At 30.4% G+C, this 24064-nt stretch overlaps 2 protein-coding genes across 9 annotated transcripts in view; one reads left to right on the plus strand and one right to left on the minus strand.

Moving 5' to 3' along the window:
- The window catches only part of LOC139517441 (alpha-2A adrenergic receptor-like), a 541200-nt gene that overhangs the window by 36572 nt on the left and 480564 nt on the right, over positions 1 to 24064 (plus strand). The gene's annotated exons all lie outside the window — the stretch shown is intronic.
- The window catches only part of LOC139517438 (myosin-I heavy chain-like), a 99806-nt gene that overhangs the window by 30447 nt on the left and 45295 nt on the right, over positions 1 to 24064 (minus strand). For 5 of the 8 annotated variants that reach the window (XM_071308465.1, XM_071308462.1, XM_071308461.1 and 2 more), the window contains exons 15-18: positions 17709 to 17820; positions 17465 to 17571; positions 16746 to 16903; positions 16445 to 16486 (exon numbers count right to left, since the gene is read on the minus strand). In XM_071308465.1, coding sequence (XP_071164566.1) covers positions 16445 to 16486; positions 16746 to 16903; positions 17465 to 17571; positions 17709 to 17820 — 419 coding nt within the window. The remainder of the gene's footprint in view (positions 1 to 16444; positions 16487 to 16745; positions 16904 to 17464; positions 17572 to 17708; positions 17821 to 24064) is intronic. The other 3 variants (XM_071308467.1, XM_071308464.1, XM_071308466.1) reach the window with 1 other exon arrangement.

The raw sequence follows: 24064 nt of genomic DNA on the forward strand, positions 1-24064 counted from the left end.
TTCAGTGTAACAGTTCTTAAGTGACCTCCCCCATCCCCCCAATTTTTTTTATAAATATTTTATGTAACAGATTAAAACAATTTAAGCTAAAAAAAAATAATCAGATATTCATTTTATCAGTAAATTGTTAAAAATTTCAAAAAGAGTTTGAAATGGGATAACTAGTAAGTTGAAAATACAGGAGATACTGTTTAGTTTTTGAATGATTAGTTTCCAACAAGGAAGTATAAATGTCTGACAAGAAAATAGGTACTGTCAAAGGTAATGGAAATAAATGTTAAGGACAGTTAAATCATCGTAGAAAATCAATGTGATCTTGTCAGGCTAATAGGTTTTGTTAGTTCAAAGGGTTATCTTATATACATTAGTGCTCAGGCTCTTACTGTTATAATAATGTCCATCACATCATCAAAACATTAGTAAATTAAGGAACTTTCCTAACTTTGATTAAGCCTAGCACACTTATCCAAAATTCAATCTTACATTAATCTTTATTTTGGGAACTAAACCGGACACTTTCATATATATTTTTGTCCTTTTGGCAAAGCTAGTCCTATTTTTTTACAGAATGATAAAAATAAAAGATTTGTCAAGACAGAGATAAGATTAGTCTGCTTGATGGTCTCTTTCATACAAATACAAATTTGTATGTGCATTTTTTTTACTCAAGTAACTGAAGAGCAAGTATAACAGACAGACAGACCCTTTTACCACATATTATTCACTGTGTGTGTATGATACACTGTGGGTGAAAACTCTAGGAAGCCTGACTATGAATAATTATGAAGTAAATTTTTGAAAGAAATATAAAAAGTATTACAAGTGATGCAGGAATCCAATTATGGTAAAGCTATATCATTTAATACCAAGCAGCACTCAACTTCAATTTCACCAACTGACAATTTACTATGATTGAATACCCATCTCTGACAAAGTAGTGTAAAAACAATATTCTGTAATTGCAATTTATTTCTCGGTCCTGTAATCTGAAATCAATTGTCATATTTAGAGAGAAAGAGATTTTTGATATACATTAAACCTAAAACCTTGCCGATAGTTGTACATGGCACTTTAATCTTGTTTTTAGACAATATAGCACATGACTGGAATATAACTTCTGGTAATCATCTGATAACCAATGTAAATTCAAATCATTCTCTCATAGAACACTATAATTAAGTTTTTTTTCTTCGATTCACTCCATAATATTGCTTAAAGCTGCGATTTTAACAAAGGATTTCTCTAAAGCTTACTCAATTCAAAACAAATAATAACAAATAAATATAAAGTATGCCTGAAACAAACAAAAAGATTGAAAAACATTGTAAAAATATCATCATGACAAAACTGAATACTTAGTAATCAAATTTAGACAGCCACTATTCTTTTGCTGTATTGATTTTAAGTACAAAATAATTTGACATTAAACAAGTGTCAAATGACTTGAGCACAACTTTACCACTTGGGACTACTCGCTGAAAGGACAAACCATTGTCAACCAAATGGATTTTTTTTATTTCATTCTGACGAAAGTGGACGTTTTGTCTGTTTCGATTAAATACAATAAACACTCATGAACTATCCATTTTATATTCAAACATATATTGTGTCATATCATTATCTTTTTTTAGAATAATTTTGAATACTTGGTGCTGTCGCAGATTTTTGATGGCTACTGATTAATTATTATTTTATAACTTTTATAAACACAAGACGATTTAGAGATCAACATATTGCATTGATTGATTGACTGTTGCAAGCTTTCATCCACTGGCATAACATATATTGTATTTCCATCCAGTGGCATAACATATATTGTATTTCCATCCAGTGGCATAACATATATTGTATTTCCATCCAGTGGCATAACATATATTGTATTTCCATCCGACTGAAGACTGTAGATGGCCCCACAGTTATCTTTCAATCATTTTTATGATAGGGTTGCTGTCTCATTGACATACATGTATATCTCATGTCTCCATTTATTTACAAGGAAAGGTTCTGTAATCTTATAATTTTCCCACTTGAAACAAAGCAACTTACCATGCAAATTTTATTCTCAAACTTTTGCTACTTTAATATTGACGCTACAAACTCAGATAACTAAGATGTTATTGGTCTGATGAAATTTCTTGAGTGACAACATTTCAATGCCACTTATCCTGCTAATTCCAAAACATTTTAATCCATTAGAAATGAGATTGATTACACTATATAACAAGAATTAGACAAGAAATCAGGCATCCGAAGACTCATCAGACTAAAACTCTTCTTAGTTATCTGTCTGAGAGTTTTGGTTCTTTCACTTTATTCATTGTTATTCTAAAACTGATAAAAGTACCCATATAAGGACAATCCCTTCTAAAAATAGTGATAGTCTACTTAATTTATTGGCTTGTAAGTAGATCTTGCCTTGTATTTTTAAGGTTTAAAATGTATTTATTATAATTTTCATCATATAAGACTAAATGCAAAAAAGAAAAATGGAAAAAATGTCATTAAAAGACAGTAACTTCAATAATGGAGCTGTCGAACAATTTCCACCATAAATCTTAATTGTAGATCTTATTTTGCTGATTATTTTAACTTATTTAGGTTTCCATCTATCTATTCTCAAACTTGTACTATATTATTACATTGGTAGCAATGAATTACATCTATCTATTATTTTTTGAAGATACATGATACAAAAGTGGTAAAAAACATCATCAAAGGGCAATGAATCTAATAAGGAGTTGATGCAACCTGGCAGATGTATCTGTATAACATGCCTTGCTGATTATTTTTGTATTCAAAAGTTTCTTTTTATCTATTATTGTTTTCAAGATAATAGGCAAAAATGAAAAGAAAAGGCAAAATTTGTCAATTAAGGACAATAACTCCCATAAGAGGTCGTCAGACAGTTTTGACCTATATGAACATTTTTTTGCTCATGTAAATTTTTCTTTATTTATAAAAGTTATTAAAGTATTACCCCTATGACACATTTTTTAATCTAGATACCCCAATGATAATTTTGGTCAAGTTTGGATAAATTTTGTCCTGTAGTTTCAAGGAAAAGATTTTTGTAAAAGTTAACAGATGACAACAACTGAAAGGAGCCATTTAAGCTGAAGAGTCTAGAACACTACAATTTTCAAGACATATTCTATGTTAAAGGGCTGTGTCTATTCTGTAAAAAAAAATCAGTTAACCAGAACCAAAAACAAACTCGATTTGATAGTCAGCATTATATAAGAGCCATAATTCTGCAAAGTAGACCAACCAGAAAAAAAATGTAAACTTAAGGGCATACGATACAGTAGAGATCCCTCGTTGATTTTTTCTTGAAAGTTTGGTACAAGGTCAATTTTAATGTGTACTTTCGAAATATGCAAAGAAAAATATACCTTCATGACTTACTTTTTCAGATAATTTGGTTTGAAATTTGAATCTTTGAGGTAAAAACCCAGAAATTCCATAAATAAGGACTTTTACGGAAAGTAACACATTTGAACGAACAGTCATAACTTAACCAGGTTTTTTGTGAAATGATCCCTAGATCTATGGCATCAACATAATGTAACAAATTTAAGGTTAAACTAAATTGTTATTTTCTGAATTTATATTACTATTAGTGAAATAAAGAAATTGACAACATTTTTGATTCTATTCAGAGGTGCAGAAAAAATTTGATCGTTGATTTTTCCTTTAAATTTTGACGAAGCGTTCTTTTAACATTACTTAATTGATTGCAAAAGAAAAACCTGGGGGTCCATGTGCTTGTTTTTTCAATAAAAGCAATAACCATTGATTTTTAATGGCAAACGGGACGTTTGCCAATAAGGCGCTAAACTACGTTAAAATAAGTTTTAATCGCAACAACGTCATGATAACTATCCCGCCGGTCACAACTACGCTGTCAAGTTCAGTGGTATAGTCAAGATTTTTTTTCGAAAGCAATGATATTAATCATCAAAATTTATAAAGCTGGTTATCCGTAATATAGCATAAAATATTTGCCATACCTTTATGAATTGTTATGATACTTGGATAGAAAAATTCGTAAGGGTTCCGCGGAACCCAGTGTCTCGCCTACTTTTGCTATTAATAGCAGACTCAACAAAAAAGCAGAAAAAAAATAAAAATAAAAATATTTCTTTCGATACTATCTTTAGATTGTAGGAAGCTTTTTCGAAGTTTGGTAAAATTCCAGAATAGTTTATGAATCTAATATTTTTTTTTAAATCTTTAACTGCAGACTGTATGTAATGTTAACTGGAAGAAAAACTAAGTCAAATTATTAGTAAAATACGGAAAAACAGGTACAAAATGTAACAAAATTTCCTTCTAGATACTATCCATTGATCATACACAAGCTTTGGTACAAATCCAGGTTAGTTTAAAAAGTTATTAAAATTTCAAAAACTTTTAACAACAGAGTGAATATTTGTGGACGCATCCGACGACGACGGCATGTAGGATCGCTGTGTCTCGCTTTTTCGACTAAAATCGAAGGCTAGACAAAAAGTATTCTAGTAAATTACTTTTAGAAAAGAAACGTTTGAAAACAAAAAAGTTAAATCTGATAAAAAAAAAAAATGTGCACAAGTCCTACAATTTATGTAGACAACACAGCTGAGTATAATAGTTTTAATAATTCAAAAGGCCCCGACATGACACAATGTGAAAACATTATAATCAGGACAAATGATGAAGATAAATGAAGTAAAGGTCACTATATGGCCTGCAACAAAACAAAAACAAAAGCCACACCGATTAGTTAAGAATTGAATGCTTCTTTTTGTAAATTTATTTAAGAATTGAATGCTCTTTATTGTGGGACCTTGTGTCATCATGAATGAAAAGTTGCATTGTGTAGTGCAATTGATTACGGAATATCACGAGATTGCTAGTTAGCCAATCAGAATAACGTATTATAATGAAACATACATCTAATGTAATTATTGGAGTGTAAAAGCGTTGACCGAAGTTATTTCTAAGAATGTGCGCACGGTCAACGCTTTTACAACCCTATAAAGTTACAAAAAGAAGCATTCAATACTTATAATTACATTTTTTAGCTATGATCATCATTATTCATGAAAACACGTATTTTAAATATTTTTTTATTTAATTCACCTGTGCACTTTATTGTTGGACCACGTGTTATCATGAATGAAAAGTTGTATTGAGCAATGCAACTGCTTACGGAATAACACGTGATATGCAGTTAGCCAATGAGAATAAAGTATTATAATGAAACATACATCTAATGTAATTATTCAGTTTTAAAAATCCCCGATATGAAAATGTGAAACGATTCAAATAAGAAAAACTATCGGCCTACTCTATAGGCATTATATGAAAACAAAACCATACCCACATTAAATCGGGTCAACTTAGGCACTACTCTGAACATATATAAAAAGTGAATATAAAGAGCGGTCTTGAACAAATTTATGTCGTAATTATTCAACATAGTCCATTACGGTGTAGTTTAACATTTTATTGGAAGTACAGTCGTCGGTATTAGAGCATGAAATTGCATGATTCTGTATCATTAGATAATTCTCTTTTATTATGGTACATATAATTAATGACGTAGAGAGCAACCATTTATTAAGACATTTTTTTTTCAGTTTTCGTTTTTCGACTCTATCAATCAATTTTTTTTTCAAAATTGAACAAATTGGACAATATAGCCTAAGGAACAGGAAACATCTGGATTCAGAATTTTTAATTAATTTTGTCACCTGCTTGACCACAACATTTCTTTATGGGGAAAAACATTACCCCCCTCCCTTTCTAACTTTGACGTTAAATGGCCGTTCCCTTACTTTTCTGAATAATACCTCCAATCTAGGAGTAGGTGCAACCACATTGTTTGTCTGTCCGTCCGGTGGTCCAAGAAATATTTTTTTCTTATCTAAGATACTACCTCACAGAGTAACTTCATATTTGTTGTCTTTGGTCAGCAGCTTAACATCATGAGCTGCAACGTGCGAACACTTTCCTGGTTAGTCAGATACCTAATTCCTGAGTGCCATTTTTTTCTCTCAATATGTACATAAGGATATACTTAGCACATCAACGGATGCTTTGTTCTATAATACCGTGCTTATGACTGTTTCTTTTTAACTGACAGTTCTTCTACATACACATACACTTGGTTAAATTCTAAATTGCCGTTTAACGTTTTCAAGAATGTACCTATTCAAAGTCAGAATCAGTAGGAGTCGTTTTCTTTATTTATTATGTTATTTTGTCATTTCGTTGATAGTCTGTTAAATTTATCAGTGAAATTCTCCGTACGATTAATAGTTTGCCAAATAGTGTAGATACTAAATATTTATCAAGACAGTACGTTGATACCTAAATTACTTATTGGGCTTTTTGTGTAGTTGGGTTTCTGTCTCAGCGACGTATTATTATTTACATACCTTTTATTCATTTCCTATATGAAATAAAACACATTTAAAATTTTGTATGTGGATTTGATTTTTTTTCTCATTTCAAGTTAATACTGTTTACTTCTTAACTTTTATTAATAATGAATAAATATAACAATTCTTGTGATATGGACAATTTTTTTAGCAGGTACTTTTTTCAAATCCGGCCAACCGGGTTTATGACGTCAATGAATTTTCCGCAAATGTGAATACATCTAAAGCGACGTCGCAAAATGTAATCGTTCTTATTAGAAACATCGCGAAATCACAACGTTCTGATTAACAACGTCGCGGAAACAACATGACAAGTTTCGACAACGTTATTATCTGCCCCTGCTACTGTATCGTATTCCCTTAATCTGTACCACAAGTATCATTATACACCAACGTACCAAAAATACTATCAATACCGGCACTTGGCTGCAGGCATAACAAAAAGTATGATTTCAAAATGACTAAAGATAGAAATGATTAAAAATTCAATATCAATGAGTTCATAAAAAATCTGAATTATTAAAAAGTTATTCCATACTTACCATTTTACATTAGATTTCCTAGCAATTTATAAAATTTTCCTTGCTATCTTAAGAATTAAAACCAAGTTTTATTCACATCTAATATCCATAATAGAGTGATTCCTTAAAAGCCTGAAACTTCGTCAAATAAAATAGGAACCTCACTGAATACTTTCTTTCAGAAGTATATATCCTAAATATGTCTGCAAAGCCACTATCTTACTACTAACTGAAATCCCTGTGGAAAATCACGACTTATTTAATTTTACTGGAAAAATCTTCTTTATGACATTGAGCTCATTTTCTCTCTATCATTTAGATCATTCTATTAATTGTACCATCCTCTCAAAACATTTTTCTCATCAGCACTGTGAAAATGAAAACATTTTATCAATAAATTTTAATTTGTTTTTCCAGAAGGGATCATGTATCTACTTTTTCAAATGATGCTTGAAAAAATATCCTTCTCAAAGATTTCAGCAAAACCCAATGAGGAATAGATTTAATAAATCCTACTAAAAGGTTCCAATAACAAATACGATACAAACAATTTCTACATGGGAAAAACTAATGGTCATATATACAACTTCTCAAACGGAAATTTTTATTCAATAATTATTTTATTCAATAATTATAAGTAAATAAAGAAAATTTCAAACAGCTTTTTAACAATTATAAAATACGATTTTCAACCTATTTTCCAAATTACCGGTATTGACAATTTATAATATAAAAGAGAAAAACCTCCCAGAATATGGATCGAGAATTTTATCTATTATTTTAACCTATTGATTTTTCTAGGTTTGATATAAGTCTTTGAAGAATGCATCTTCCATTGTTTCCAAATCCGCTTTATGCTTTCCTTACTATGGCTTTATAATACATGTACTACTGTATTCAATGTACTGTAACATGATACTTGAATAGAAACTAAGCATCAGTTTCATAACTATTTATGTAGGGTATTGTAGCATTTAAATTGCAGATCGAGAGACTCATTTCATACTATCATTAGGTTCATTAATAATAAATGATCACCATTTTAATGATTAGAAACAATCAACTGATAATTCTTGGCTGGTAGAATAAGTACTATGAGGGTCAGATCGCTGATGATACCTTGTATTTGCTTTAGAGTAGAAAGAAATACATATACCAAACATGACAGTGTGTATATTAGTACATTTTATTTTTGAAAGATAATTTAAAGTTGATGTGATCAGCAGAGATGCACTAATCCTAAAGCATAATGCCCAACTACAGTCATGAGGTTAAAAAAAAGAATGGAGGTTTTAATTCAAATATGATGCTTTTAAAACTAATTTCTGAATATACAGTATTATTTCATTATTAAACAAGAGGCTGTCACAACGACAGCAAACCAGATATATTAACATTTATTTGTGTCCTGCCAATATCACAAGAACCATAACTGATGAACGGTGAAAGTGAAAATCGTCAATATCAAATTTGACATCCATTTTGTCATCAGTTTCAACATATTAAAATTTGCAAAGCTTAGGTTGAACAGTTCATGCGTAAATGAACGGACACGACTGGAAATGCCATTTTTCAATCTTTCAAGAACCTAACTCCTGAACGGTAAAATCGTCATTATTGAACTTGACCTTCATTTTGTTGTCAGTAAAAACATATAAAAATTTTAAAAGCTTTGGTTAAACTGTTCATGAGTAAATGCACGAACAACATTTGGTTGCTGCCAGCCCAAATGCCCACCGTACATCCCCAAATCAATAACCGACATTTTTGTCACAAAAATCCTGTTAATGATTCACAAAACTCAATCTGTGATGGAAAATGTAAAGAAATATTATTAATTTACAAGAAAAAGTTAAAAAAATATTACACAAATTGTAAAAAAATCATCAGTCCTAAAGAGCTTTAGTTGTAGTTCTGCAGCTAATTTGGACCTTTACACAAAAGACTGCTTAGATAAACCAAAATACAAACCAAATGTGAACCAATAGGGATAATAAATATTACACACAAAAAAATCTGTTTTTTTCTGTTACAAGTCAATACTACCAAGCTTTGGGTAACCAAACAAGATAAGCTATGAAAGCTGTGATTTCAACAACTTGTTAACATATAGTGCATAGATTTTATCCTTCTCACTGTAGCAAGTTAAATTGATATGATGGAATGAAATGTAATTATAGAGTACTTGATAGACAATCTATTTCCATTATCTGATCCAGGATAATCATTCTGTTGGAGGGACAGATCCATTACTTAATCAATGCCACAAATTACAGCGCAAAATTGGTTTTAAAAAATAACACTCATCAGTCTATCGGTGGAATGTAGGAAAGCATTCAAATTTTATGAAGCGTAAATTCTACAATTCCCAAACTGATCAGCTTGACACTTTATGAAGATGGATTTTTAAGTTTGCTTCAAGTTATTCATAATTTCACGCTTAGTGATCAGTTTACAGAGCTACTAACCTGATATGTATGTTATTTAAACAAGGCAACAAAATCAAAGTTCTTCATAAATATCTAATGTCTAAATAAGAAAAGTTGGTCATTAATTTCAAAGATGATAGCAGATATGCTCCTTATGTCGCAACTACAATCCCTTTCCCTTTTTACAAATGTACCCTACCAAATTAGACTTATTACTGGGTTTGTACTAACATGAGCAACATTACAGGTGCCATGTGGAGCAAGATCTGCTAACCCTACTAGAGCACCTGAGATCACCTCCAGTTTATCGTGGGGTTCCTGTTGCATGTTGTGTTTTGTGTACTATTGTTTGTCTTTTTCTTTTTTAGCCATGATGATATCAGTTTATTTTAGATTTATGAGTTGGAATGTCCCTCGGGTATTTTTTGTCCCTCTTTTATCTGAATGCAGCCAGATTAAAATTGAGTGTAAAATTAGATTTTTTTAAGAATTTACTGACTACCCTTTATTCTAGATGTTTTATCCCTGTTAATATTATATCAAGCTGACAAACAATTAGAATTCTTTAATATTACCTAAGGAGTCGAAATTTGGTGCAGAAAACATGACTAAATATGTGCCCTGTCCTTTCTAAATAATTAAAACATAGATTCAATGACTTTTCCTTTATTACATTTTCCATCCTTTCCTCCCATCATTCAAGAATTTTAAAATTAAGAAGTAATTGCTCACCATGCCTTGTGAGAAAATACTATCCTTCAAATGAATAAAATGACCTGTACCACAAAGGCAAATAAATATAAGATAATTTAGATTTTCCCCATAAATACAAGCTTTATCTTTCAATATTAAAATGTTAGCCTTAATGTCAAAGGGGGAAACTTACAATTTATACCTCATAAAGTGATTGTATCATGCAAATTAACCTGTAAAACTTCTAGCAACAGCAATATCTAAATGTATTTTGGAATGAACAATATAACTAATCAATCAACAGGTTATGTTCAGCATTCACCACTGAATAACCAGATGCTCCACAGGGCACAACTTTATACGACCGCAGAGGTAGAACCCTGAACGGTTGGGGCTAGTATGGACATAACATTCAAGCTGGATACAGCTCTGAATTTGGATTGCGATTAAATAGTAGACACAACATAGGTTTCTGACACAGAATGAATGTGGTCTAATGAACTTAATTTTTTTTTTTGCTTTTGAGCAATTCACTGTTCCGTTGAATATTAATCCTCTCAAAAAAAATAATATTTGAAGAAATTCAGATTTAATTTCTGAAATCTGAAATGAGAAAAATTGAACCCCCCCTTTTTTCACCTTCCATTAAGTTTAGTTGAGACAAACTTAAGTTAAGAGAACAGAAACTAAAAAATTCTTCAATTTTTCCATTTGATAAATTTAAAGGGCATAGCCCTAGAATGTTAATCAAAGTGCTTGTTATCACTGAATGGTAAAGACTGCTTTAATTTATCAGTTGGTAGTAAAGTGAATATTGCATTGTATATTGTATAAACCATTGATTTAAGTTGATTCAACGACTATTCTGGACAAAGAAAGATAACTCCAATTTTCAAAGATTTCAAAAAGCATTGGTTTTAGGTGATTCAACAACCATTCTGGACAAAGAAAGATAACTCTAATTTATTGTCTTGAAACTACAAAAATGCTTGTTTTTGGCCCCTTTTTCCTAGACTGCTTGCCCCATAACCCACAAAATATATCCCAACCTTCTACTGATGGTATTCAGCATTGTGGTACAATTTCAGAACAATTAAAATACTTATACACAACTTTTTGTACTGACACTAGATAAATGCTTGTTTTTGGCCCCTTTTGGCCACTAATTCCTAAACCTTAGGGACCATAACCCCCAAAATGAATCCTAAGCTTCCTTTTGTGGTTATAAACATTGTGTTAAAATTTTATTGATTTCTATTTACTAATACTAAAGTTATTATCAGGAAAGCATCGGTCTTCAGAGGACGACGACCTGATACCAATATACGACCGCAAAAATTTTGCGGTTGTGTAAAAAGTGCTTTTAACATATTTACCAGTAGAAACAGAACAAAAAGTTAGCTGATTACATAAATTTACTACATTTTAAAATCTTTTATAATATACATAAACATTTTTAAAGAACATATCTCATTAGACACATGTGTAAATGTTTCATAAGACAAAAGCAAAAAATCATTGAATTCCAACTTAACTAAGCGACAAACTCATAAAACATAGGAGAGACAGCAGAAGACAAAATATAAAAGTGCAACACAAAACCCATAAACACTTGGGTTGAATTGAAGTGTTCTTAAAAGGAAAAAAGTTCCTGTATCTTCTACTAGTGACACCTGGTGATCAGACATTTGTACAAATCATTCTCCAGTTACAGTATCAAGAGTACAAAAGCACTTTAGAGATTCAGTGTCAAGAGAACAAGTGAACTCTAGGCACAGTATCGAAAGTACAAAAGAACTCTGCAGTCTTGAGTACATGTATCAAGAGTACATGTGTTAAAGTGGATGAACAATTGAGGGTAAAATTTATAGCATAGGGTAGGTGCTTTTTTATGTTGATCCAAGAAATTGCAGATTTATGGTATGTTATATCAGGGTAAACTGATCAATGGAAAATTTTCCAATACATCATAAATGTTTTATCCACATAAATTTGTTCCTTGTGATGGCATTTATTAACAATAATGGATCTTTATCAAAATATGTCATCAAATAATTTATATATTAATTTGTATATAATCAATAAGACTAATTGTAAATACTCAGTAGAATTTTGTGAGTAAACAAATATTTCATTATAGTAAATGTGACCATTATCCAGAATCAAACATTAAATCCAAATGTAATCATTGATGTAGAATGCTTGTAATGGAATATTATTAAATACATCATTCTAATATGGCATAAACTCCTTTTTTCAATATTCATAGGAAATAAATAACTTGTAATTTTTTAACCAATCAAAATTGCCATTTAAAGAAATAAATGGGAAATGCCATGTAAGAATAATTTGATATCTGCCTGAAATATATCACGGTAGTTAAAATACTCAGATGCATGAGTTAGTATGTACTGATGTACAGGAACACTAATATTAAGAAATTAACCAAAAATTTTGGACAACTGACCATTTTGAATCAATCAGTTTAAAGATGAGTATAATGTCATCAATTTTCTTAAGTGAATTCATTGTGTGATTGATGGATTGGTTGTTGGTGTTTTAAAGCCACTTTTAATCGTCACTTTTGGGCTATTTAGTGGTAGTCAGTTTTTATGGATGGAGGAAGTCTAAGAGCCTGGAGAAAACCACGACCTTTGATAGGAAAACTGACAATCCTAGTCAATTAATTCATAGTGTGAAGACAGAAGGGTTATGTACAACTGACAGGCCTCATTTTCAAGAGTTTTACCTATCTAAATAATTTAATTACTGCAGCAGGTAAAACATTAAGTATGTTAGCTCTAAGTTTACAATCATGATATTGAAATTGAAAATCCACAGGTTTTATTAAAAATATTTGTTCATTCATTGCCTTATTTGAATCAGACAATATGACAGACATATACACCAGTGTGTAAAAGAAGTTTGACTGTAAGAGTACAGATTCAGTTTTACTTCAATTGCTCCATTGACTGAAAAATGAACTTTAATATTCAGAGAAAGTTTGATTCCAGAAACAATTGTTTGTATTTTGTTAATATTAGTGGTCCACAGCACTTCATCAAAATTTCAATGTTAATTTCAAAAAGGTGTTCAACCTGTTTTCCAGAAACCACAAAATTAATATTTTCAACGATCAAGTGCAGTATTTTTGGAATGGTTGATGTGATTTATATAAAAACCGCATAAAATACAGCTTATCACAACAACAAAAAGTAAAACTGGAAATTTTCAAACAATCGAAACCACAACTCTCAGAAGGAAATGAAATTGAATCTGTGTTAAAAAGACTAAAACCGTCCAGAAAAAATATCAATCATTTTCTCATAAATGGTTCTCAATATTTTATCTAGACACCACAAAATTAGAAATTTACATAAAAATAACAATTCACATGTTGTAACACAAAGTTTACAAGCACTATAATATAAATATAAATCAGCCTTTTTTGTCCCTTCATTTTTTGCAGTAATTTCTTTACTGAGAATTTTCCAATATAGTGTTTCTGAACTGAATTATTGATACATAATTTTGATGGACATTTGTTTTAGTATGATTCTAAAGGATGATTATTGATAAAACCAGTATTGACAGGAGGATGCGATAGTCAAGTTATTAAAAAACAGTTCAGTGGAGAGTAAAAAACGTCAGCTTTATCTATGTCTTCAAAGTAATATTTTTGTTATATGCATTATATTCCCGTAAGAACCCATAATGAGGCTTGCAGTTCTATGTGTTCAAATATCAATCAAGAAGCTCCTGAAAAATCTGTAATCGCTTATGAAATCGTCAGCATAAAATCAGTGTGTCAGTTTTCCCCCTGCTTTCTATCTAAACTTATAATTATCTTCTTTATTAAAGAGAACAGCTTAAAACTAATATATATCAACATAGGAATTGAGAAAATAATATTCAAATGATCAGTGATTACACCAAAATTTGGAATAGGTTCATTATTGAAATGTCATCTCTAAATTCTGCTCAAAGTAATATAAATTTTATTGATTCTTCAGTGTTTTTAATATATAAAATTTTAAAATCAAATATAACATAAATGATTGCAATACAAAATGTCTGATTGGTTGAATTCAATTCATTTGTAACTTGTGATTGTGTAAAACTATTATATATAAAGTACATAGATTATGGAGACAATCATATTGTAAACTATAGTCAGATTCTATATAAGATGTGTAAGCCTGTTTTAGCTTTGATTTTTATTGAACTCTGGCTTTCGCATATGCCATTTGAATATCAGCCTAATAACCTCAGAAAAGACAGATATATTTAAATAAAATATTACTAGCTTCCATAGCTGTCTTTGGCCACAAACAATTTCATAATAGTAGTGGCCTTATTTTAATATGTGTGCAATCTTTCATAAACTTTAAGGGATCTGGGTTGTAAACTGAAGGAGGAGTTAATTATACAAAATAGGGACACATCCAGCAAAAAAGAATATCCATAGTAATGGCTGTCAATTATCAGGAACCTCACTAGTTTTGTCTAAATCATATCAGTGCTTTTGTACTTTCCAGAATCTAGTGTTAATGACTGATCTTGTGAAGTCTTGTGGAGGAGTGTTGGGAGGGGTGATTAAAGCTTGACATTTAAAATAGACATTATTATTGGAGACAGAGGGTAACATAAGATGGTTTTAAGTTAAAATAGACATTATTATTGGAGACTGAGGGTAACATAAGATGGTTTTAAGTTAAAATAGACATTATTATTGGAGACTGAGGGTCACATAAGATGGTTTTAAGTTAAAATAGACATTATTATTGGAGACTGAGGGTAACATAAGATGGTTTTAAGTTAAAATAGACATTATTATTGGAGACTGAGGGTAACATAAGATGGTTTTAAGTTAAAATAGACATTATTATTGGAGACTGAGGGTAACATAAGATGGTTTTAAGTTAAAATAGACATTATTATTGGAGACTGATGGTAACATAAGATGGTTTTAAGTTAAAATAGACATTATTATTGGAGACTGAGGGTCACATAAGATGGTTTTAAGTTAAAATAGACATTATTATTGGAGACTGAGGGTCACATAAGATGGTTTTAAGTTAAAATAGACATTATCATTGGAGACTGAGGGTAACATAAGATGGTTTTAAGTTAAAATAGACATTATTATTGGAGACTAAGGGTTACATAAGATGGTTTTAAGTTGTTGATTTGCTATATTATTGATGTTATATCCACACATTTATACATTTCCTCTCAAATAATGGATTTTACTTTTCACCCTAAGATACAATATACGATAAATAAAATGCATAATCTCTTTGATACTACTTTTAAATATGAAATTACATGTACATGAAAAGTTAACATAATCATTTATTCATATGAACATTTTCTTAATCATGATTATGATTATGTTAAAAGTGATATGATAGTGAAAGTGATTGAAAGTGATAAGGAATAATGAAATTTGTAATGACTGTAAAATCTGTCACAGATATGAAATTTTAGAATAAAAAATAATCGTGCAAAGAATATCTATAAAATAAATGCATTTTTAAAATATCTGAACAAACCAAAATACCTCGGGTTCCTGAAAACAGATTCAAATTGATTAATTATAATTTTTGGTAAGATTAAGAATTGACCATGATTCTCATCTTGTTGAAGGGTCTACTGATAAGTATATAGAATTTGAAGATTACTTATGCAAAATAAGTAATCCACCTCAAATAAACTTAACATACAGTAACCTAAAAATATACACAATCTTTTCCTAAAACAGGTTCCAATACATATGACAGGAAAATAAATGATGTTTCTTAATTATCAATTCTATTAAGGTGAATGGATATGAAAGATGTAAATTATTCTCCATTTCTAAATGTATTTTGTCCTGCTTTAGTATTAATGTGTAAAGGGAGATAATCATAGTTTAAAAGACAGCTAATTCATATTACTAAAACACAAAACATTACAACATAATAAAAAAGGAACTAAATACAATTATACATTTTACCCTACCACACAAACACCACTTCAAGTGTTGGTTCACTTGATAGAATTACATGTATCAAAAAGGTCAAATTCTAAATTCAGCAATTTATTGTTTGTGTTGGGTAAAACCTGACTTCAATACTAACAGAACATTTTTGTTCATTATGGAAAGGAAGCTTAATTTGAAAAGTTGTTGATAAATTAATGTTTTTAAAGTTTTACAACTTAAGAAATCTTCTTCCATTGAACCGTACACACCTGTAGTATCAGATTTTCTTTACCAGGCATTTTACATGATGAGCAGGAATGAAAAAAATTAGAAAAACAAAACAAAAAGAAAAGACACTTTAATTAGACACACAACATCACACGAAAGCACAACACATTTTTTACATACTTTAGTTGTCTGATTAATTCTGATCTAGTCATGTTACTGAAACTATATAATGATTCATATCAAAATAAACTACTTTATTCTTTAATTCTTTTTATATATGTAACAATTTCAAAATCTATAAAATATAAGTCTCAGAAAAAAAAGAACTTTATATCATTTGGATCAACACCTGACTACTGATTATAGAATGTAGTTGAATTGAAATTTAAATGAATACTTTATTAATGTGAAATGAATAAGCTGATTAAAAGTATGGAATGATCTCAATGACAAATGTTATAAAAGATGATGCAATACTAACTTGATCATATTTTCAATAGCTTCATTATCTGCAGCTTCTTTCTCCCTGTCTCGTTTTTCTCTTTCCATTTCTTCTTTTCGTTTTCGTTCTTCTTCTTTCCTCTTTAGTTCTTTCAAACGAGTAGCCAATTTTCTTGCCAGGAATCCTCTAACATGACGCTTATGAAAAGAAATTTTCAAGTCAAGTATTTGTACTTTAGAAATATCATATAGGTATTCATTCATCTGCAAGATAACTGAAAACAATAATGGGAAAATCCATCAATTTACTTAATAACCTGATCTAAGAAATTAAATATTCAAATTTACTCTAGAACTTTACTATTTAAAACTTAAAAATTTAAAACCTAAAAGGGGCACTAGCTGTCAAATGCATGTGAACTAATTTGACTTAAATTCTCATATTAGATTTATAACAATGCAAAACATTTGTCCAAACTATTAAAAAAATGTAAATTTGTTTCGTGTGTATTTTAGTACAATCATTGACTATGATTAATTTTGACCAAAATTTGCTTCCCAGTCGATTTGATGGCTTTCATTTGGTTTAACAGTCCAAACTTAAATCCATATTTTCAATCTGAAAAAACATGTCTGATAAACAAAACTTGCAGAGATATTTCACTTTTAATAGTGATTGAACAAAAAATAATATATTCTAGGGTTTTTATATATCTCGAAGCTAGTGCCCCTATAAGAGATTTTGCCTTAAAGACATACCTGAATAACAACAGCAGATCTTCTCTGTCTCTTGAACAGTAACCTAGATCTGCAGGCTCTGAAGTAGGCTTGTAATATCATTACTGCTTCTCTCATCCTTAGGTATTCTGTAATTATTATCAGTCAAGAAAGTTAGTTAAACATAGAAAAATAATCCTATATAAATCAAGTTGGATAAAAAAAAAAAAGGGTTTGCTTTTACACTAAAATTCACCTCTTGATGAATCAAATTTTTATGACTTACTATGTCTACATGCGAATCCCTTCCATGTCCTCTGTATAAGTATTGCTTTCTTTGTTATGAAAATGATTCTTCTCTCTTCCAGTGGTTCAAATACTGAATTCCTCATGAAAATCTGAAAATCATCATTTATGTTAGAATAGCACAAGTAGGTTTAATCAAAAATAACTTTTTTTATTTTTTGCAAACATCAAGATTTCATCTAAATATCGTCTCAATGGATCACTAAAAATCAAATTTGCCTTCTAATATTTCTTATTACAACTGACATAACTATAAAACATTAGCTACTTAGACCCCAAGGTCCACTTGGCTTTATGTATTATGGTTTGTTGTGTGCTAATAATATAATTTTCTGCATCAAAGTCACTATGATCTTAACATTTATTTTATTTTGGTACGTCTAGCACTTCTTAATATTCTGTAGCATGGCTTTGTGACAAAGTTCTCCCCCTACCTGTCATGACATTAATTATTCTTTGTTTAATATTCTTTAAGAAACATCTTTTGGGATAAAATATTTGGTCCTCTTTTTTGTCCATAGTTTTATTATTCTATTTTGGTATGTTTGTTTTTGCCTTTAAAACTTGATGATGGTTAATTTGTATTTTATTTCTGGGAGACCGAACAACACTGATAATTAACTCATGCACTATTGGCATATGTGAATTAATGTGTAGTTCAGTCACTTGTTCTTCGATTAGTTATTCTATAATTAACTGATCAAAAGAAGTAAAATTTTTTTTGAAAAAAGCAGAAAGAGTCATAGTAATGGACTATTTACATAGCTTTTGTTCCATTTAATTATTTGCATAAACTACATTTCTTGATCTATCTTTAGATTTTTCACTTATAAAACACATTCCTACTAGTTGTGTAATCTTTTTCTATTTATGTCTTAAATAACACTTGTGACCAGGGCTTCCAAAAAATATTTGAGCCAGCCGGACATTTCATATCTGATCCCGATTTTAATCCCTTAAGACTCAGTCAAAAAGGCAATTATGGTAATCAGATGGCCATTCCAATGATTGACATTACATTAAAAAAAAACTTTACTTTGATATGATATGATTTTGATGTTAAGATGTTACTGTTAAATTGGCAGTGCATCATTCAAAGTGTGTACATCAGCGTGCTCATATCTGCCTTAGACTTTTTATTTGTGCAAAATGACATTGTCAAAAACTTTACTTTCGTTTTCAACCGGATGTTGACTTGACAATGGTAAAACATGGACCATACACGGATACGTAAAATCTGTGTACGTTTACAAAGCACGACTGAGAGAAGAAGCTCTTTCCACGTTATTTCTTCAACAAAATACTTGAATTGAACGTTAGATACAGGTATCATTGATAATTTTAGCATTTTTAAAGAAATGTAGGATGTATTATTAAATTTCCCACCTATGCACATGCGCACACGTGTTCTAGTTTATACGACGTAGTTCTGACGATTTTTTTTATTTAAAACCTTTTAAAATTTTTCATCAAATCATGTTGATAACTAATTTCTAATAATTTTAATCTTTTGGACTAAATCAATTAGATACAAACCGCTGAAATGTAAGAAAATAATTGTGAATAAACCGATCAATTTATACGATGTCCGGTGTCATATGGTATTTTGAACCCCATGGTAAATTGACCCCCCCCCCCCCATGGTAAATTGAACCCCTCCTGTATGGAAAATTGAACCCCCATGGTAAATTGAACCCCCCTGTTTTTTTCATCCTAGATGAATATTAGAACATTTTACATTATTCTAAAGCTTATCATAGATTAAAAAATCATTCATACAAGAACATGAAGAAGGGGAGGTACATTGTCCATGCTTAATTAAAAGAAATATCTTTGTTTGGTATAAGTGCTCTGAAATCTTTACCAACAAAATGTCATTCAAAATACTTATTGACACATTTTAACTAGACCATACGTAGCTTGAATGCTTTAATTATTTGTAATTATAACATATGTATATATATATATATATAAGGGTAGTTTTGATTTTCCATGGTAAAAAAAGGGGGAGGGGGTCAAAATACCATGGCAAAGTAAAATTTTCAAAATATCTTTTCCAGCAAGTTAAATACATACAAACTACTTATTGGTGAATTCTAACTACATAAAAGAGTTAGAATTGCCAGATTTTTGGAAATTAAAGGCCTAGAGTAGGGGGGTTCAGTATACCACAGGGGGGTCAAAATACCATGGCAAAGTAAAATTTTCAAAATATCTTTTCCAGCACGTTAAATACATACAAACTACTTATTTGTGTATTCTTACTACATAAAAGAGTTCAAATTGCTAGAATTTCTGAAATTAAAGGCCTAGAGTAGGGGGTTCAATATACCGCAGGGGGGTCAAAATACCATGGCAAAGTAAAATTTTTAAAATATCTTTTCCAGCAAGTTTAATACATACAAACTACTTATTAGTGTATTCTTCCTACATAAAAGAGTTCAAATTGACAGAATTTCTGAAACTAAAGGCCTAGAGTAGGGGGTTCAATATACCGCAGGGGGGTCAAAATACCATGGCAAAGTAAAATTTTCAAAATATCTTTTCCAGCAAGTTTAATGCATACAAACTATTGGTGTATTCTAACTACATAAAAAAGTTCAAATTGCCAGAATTTCTGAAATTAAAGGCCTAGAGTAGGGGGTTCAATATACCGCAGGGGGGTCCAAATACCATGGCAAAGTAAAATTTTCAAAATATCTTTTCCAGCAAGTTTAATACATACAAACTACTTATTGGTGTATTCTTACTACATAAAAGAGTTCAAATTGCTAGAATTTCTGAAATTAAAGGCCTAGAGAAGGGGGTTCAATATACCGCAGGGGGGTCAAAATACCATGGCAAAGTAAAATTTTCAAAATATCTTTTCCAGGTAGTTTAATACATACAAACTACTTATTGGTGTATTCTTACTACATAAAAGAGTTCAAATTGCCAGAATTTCTGAAATTAAAGGCCTAGAGTAGGGGGTTCAATATATCGCAGGGGGGTCAAAATACCATGGCAAAGTAAAATTTTCAAAATATCTTTTCTAGCAAGTTTAATACATACAAACTACTTATTGGTGTATTCTAACTACATAAAAAAGTTCAAATTGCCAGAATTTCTGAAATTAAAGGCCTAGAGTAGGGGGTTCAATATACCACAGGGGGGTCCAAATACCATGGCAAAGTAAAATTTTCAAAATATCTTTTCCAGCAAGTTTAATACATACAAACTACTTATTGGTGTATTCTTACTACATAAAAGAGTTCAAATTGCTAGAATTTCTGAAATTAAAGGCCTAGAGAAGGGGGTTCAATATACCGCAGGGGGGTCAAAATACCATGGCAAAGTAAAATTTTCAAAATATCTTTTCCAGCAAGTTTAATACATACAAACTACTTATTGGTGTATTTTTACTACATAAAAGAGTTCAAATTGCCAGAATTTCTGAAATTAAAGGCCTAGAGTAGGGGGTTCAATATACCGCAGGGGGGTTCAAAATACCATGGCAAAGTAAAATTTTCAAAATATCTTTTCCAGCAAGTTTAATACATACAAACTACTTATTGGTGTATTTTTACTACATAAAAGAGTTCAAATTGCCAGAATTTCTGAAATTAAAGGCCTAGAGTAGGGGGTTCAATATACCGCAGGGGGGTTCAAAATACCATGGCAAAGTAAAATTTTCAAAATATCTTTTCCAGCAAGTTTAATACATACAAACTACTTATTGGTGTATTTTAACTATATAAAAAAGTTCAAATTGCCAGAATTTCTGAAATTAAAGGTCTAGAGTAGGGGGTTCAATATACCGCAGGGTAGTCCAAATACCATGGCAAAGAAAATTTTCAAAATATCTTTTCCAGCAAGTTTAATACATACAAACTACTTATTGGTGTATTCTTACTACATAAAAGAGTTCAAATTGCCAGAATTTCTGAAATTAAAGACCTAGAGTAGGGGGTTCAATATACAGCAGGGGGGTCAAAATACCATGGCAAAGTAAAATTTTCAAAATATCTTTTCTAGCAAGTTTAATACATACAAACTGCTTATTGGTGTATTCTAACTACATAAAAAAGTTAGAATTGCCAGAATTTTTTGAATTAAAGGTCTAGAGTAGCGGGTTCTATATACCGCAGGGGGGTCAAAATACCATGGCAAAGTAAAATTTTGCAAAATATCTTTTCCAACAAGTTTATACAAAGATAAAGATAAAGATAAAGATATTTTATTTTCTTATCATAGGGCTCATAACAAGCATGTAGTAAAGTAAAAATAAAAAGCCTTTCTCTCCCACTCGCATACACTCACACATACAACTATCGTTACCTCGCCATGGTATTTTGACCCCCCTGTGGTATATTGAACCCCTACTATAGACCTGGAATTTCAATTTCATATTTTAACTCCTTAACATAGTAATAATACTCCAATAAGTAGTTTGTATGTATTTAATATACTGGAAAAGATATTTTGAAAATTTTACTTAGCCATGGTATTTTGACCCCCCTGCGGTATATTGAACCCCCTTCTATAGACCTTGATTTTCAAAAATTCAAGCTATTCTAACTCCTTAACATACATTGTAGTTATAATACTCCAATAAGTAGTTTGTATGTACATGTATTTAATATACTGGAAAAGATATTTTGAAAATTTTACTTAGCCATGGTATTTTGACCCCCCTGCGGTAAATTGAAACCCCTACTATAGACCTTCAATTTCAAAAATTCAAGCTATTCTAAATCCTTAACATAGTTATAATACTCCAATAAGTAGTTTGTATGTATTTAATATACTGGAAAAGATATTTTGAAAATTTTACTTAGCCATGGTATTTTGACCCCCCTGCGGTAAATTGAAACCCCTACTATAGACCTTCAATTTCAAAAATTCAAGCTATTCTAAATCCTTAACATAGTTATAATACTCCAATAAGTAGTTTGTATGTATTTAATATACTGGAAAAGATATTTTGAAAATTTTACTTAGCCATGGTATTTTAACCCCCTGCAGTATATTGAACCCCCTACTATAGACCTTGAATTTCAAAAATTCAAGCTATTCTAACTCCTTAACATAGTTACAATACTCCAGTAAGTAGTTTGTTTGTATTTAATATACTGAAAAAGATATTTTGAAAATTTTACTTAGCCATGGTATTTTGACCCCCTGCGGTATATTGAACCCCCTACTATAGACCTTGAATTTTGAAAATTCAAGCTATTCTAACTCCTTAACATAGTTTTAATACTCCAAAAAGTAGTTTGTATGTATTTTATATACTGGAAAAGATATTTTGAAAATTTTACTTAGCCATGGTATTTTGACCCCCTGCGGTATATTGAACCCCCTACTATAGACCTTGAATTTCAATAATTCAAGCTATTCTAAATCCTTAACATAGTTATAATACTCCAATAAGTAGTTTGTATGTATTTAATATACTGGAAAAGATATTTTGAAAATTTTACTTAGCCATGGTATTTTGACCCCCTGCGGTATATTTAACCCCCTACTATAGACCTTGAATTTCAAAAATTCAAGCTATTCTAACTCCTTAACATAGTTACAATACTCCAGTAAGTAGTTTGTTTGTATTTAATATACTGAAAAAGATATTTTGAAAATTTTACTTAGCCATGATATTTTGAACCCCCTGCGGTATATTGAACCCCCTACTATAGACCTTGAATTTCTAAAATTCAAGCTATTCTAAATCCTTAACATAGTTATATTACTCCAATAAGTAGTTTGTGTGTATTTAATATACTGGAAAAGATATTTTGAAAATTTTACTTAGCCATGGTATTTTGAACCCCCTGCGGTATATTGAACCCCCTACTATAGACCTTGAATTTCAAAAATTCAAGCTATTCTAAATCCTTAACATAGTTATATTACTCCAATAAGTAGTTTGTATGTATTTAATATACTGGAAAAGATATTTTGAAAATTTTACTTAGCCATGGTATTTTGACCCCCCTGCGGTATATTGAACCCCCTACTATAGACCTTGAATTTCAAAAATTCAAGCTATTCTAACTCCTGAACATAGTTATAATACTCCAATAAGTGGTTTGTATGTGTTAAACATGCTGGAAAAGATATTTTGAAAATTTTGCTTAGCCATGGTATTTTGACCCCCCTGCGGTATATTGAACCCCCTACTTAAAACCACAAATTAAAAAAAATGATAGCCAATAAATTGTAAATTAGTTTATCTGCAATACTATTTATCAAAAACAGGGGGTTCAATATACCGCAGGGGGGTTCAAAATACCATATGTGAAAAATGACCCTGGGGTCAAAATACCATGCGGTATAATGACCCCGGGGTCATTTTAC

This window comes from Mytilus edulis, chromosome 3, assembly GCF_963676685.1.
Source record: "Mytilus edulis chromosome 3, xbMytEdul2.2, whole genome shotgun sequence".
Taxonomy (NCBI): Eukaryota; Metazoa; Mollusca; class Bivalvia; order Mytilida; family Mytilidae; genus Mytilus; species Mytilus edulis.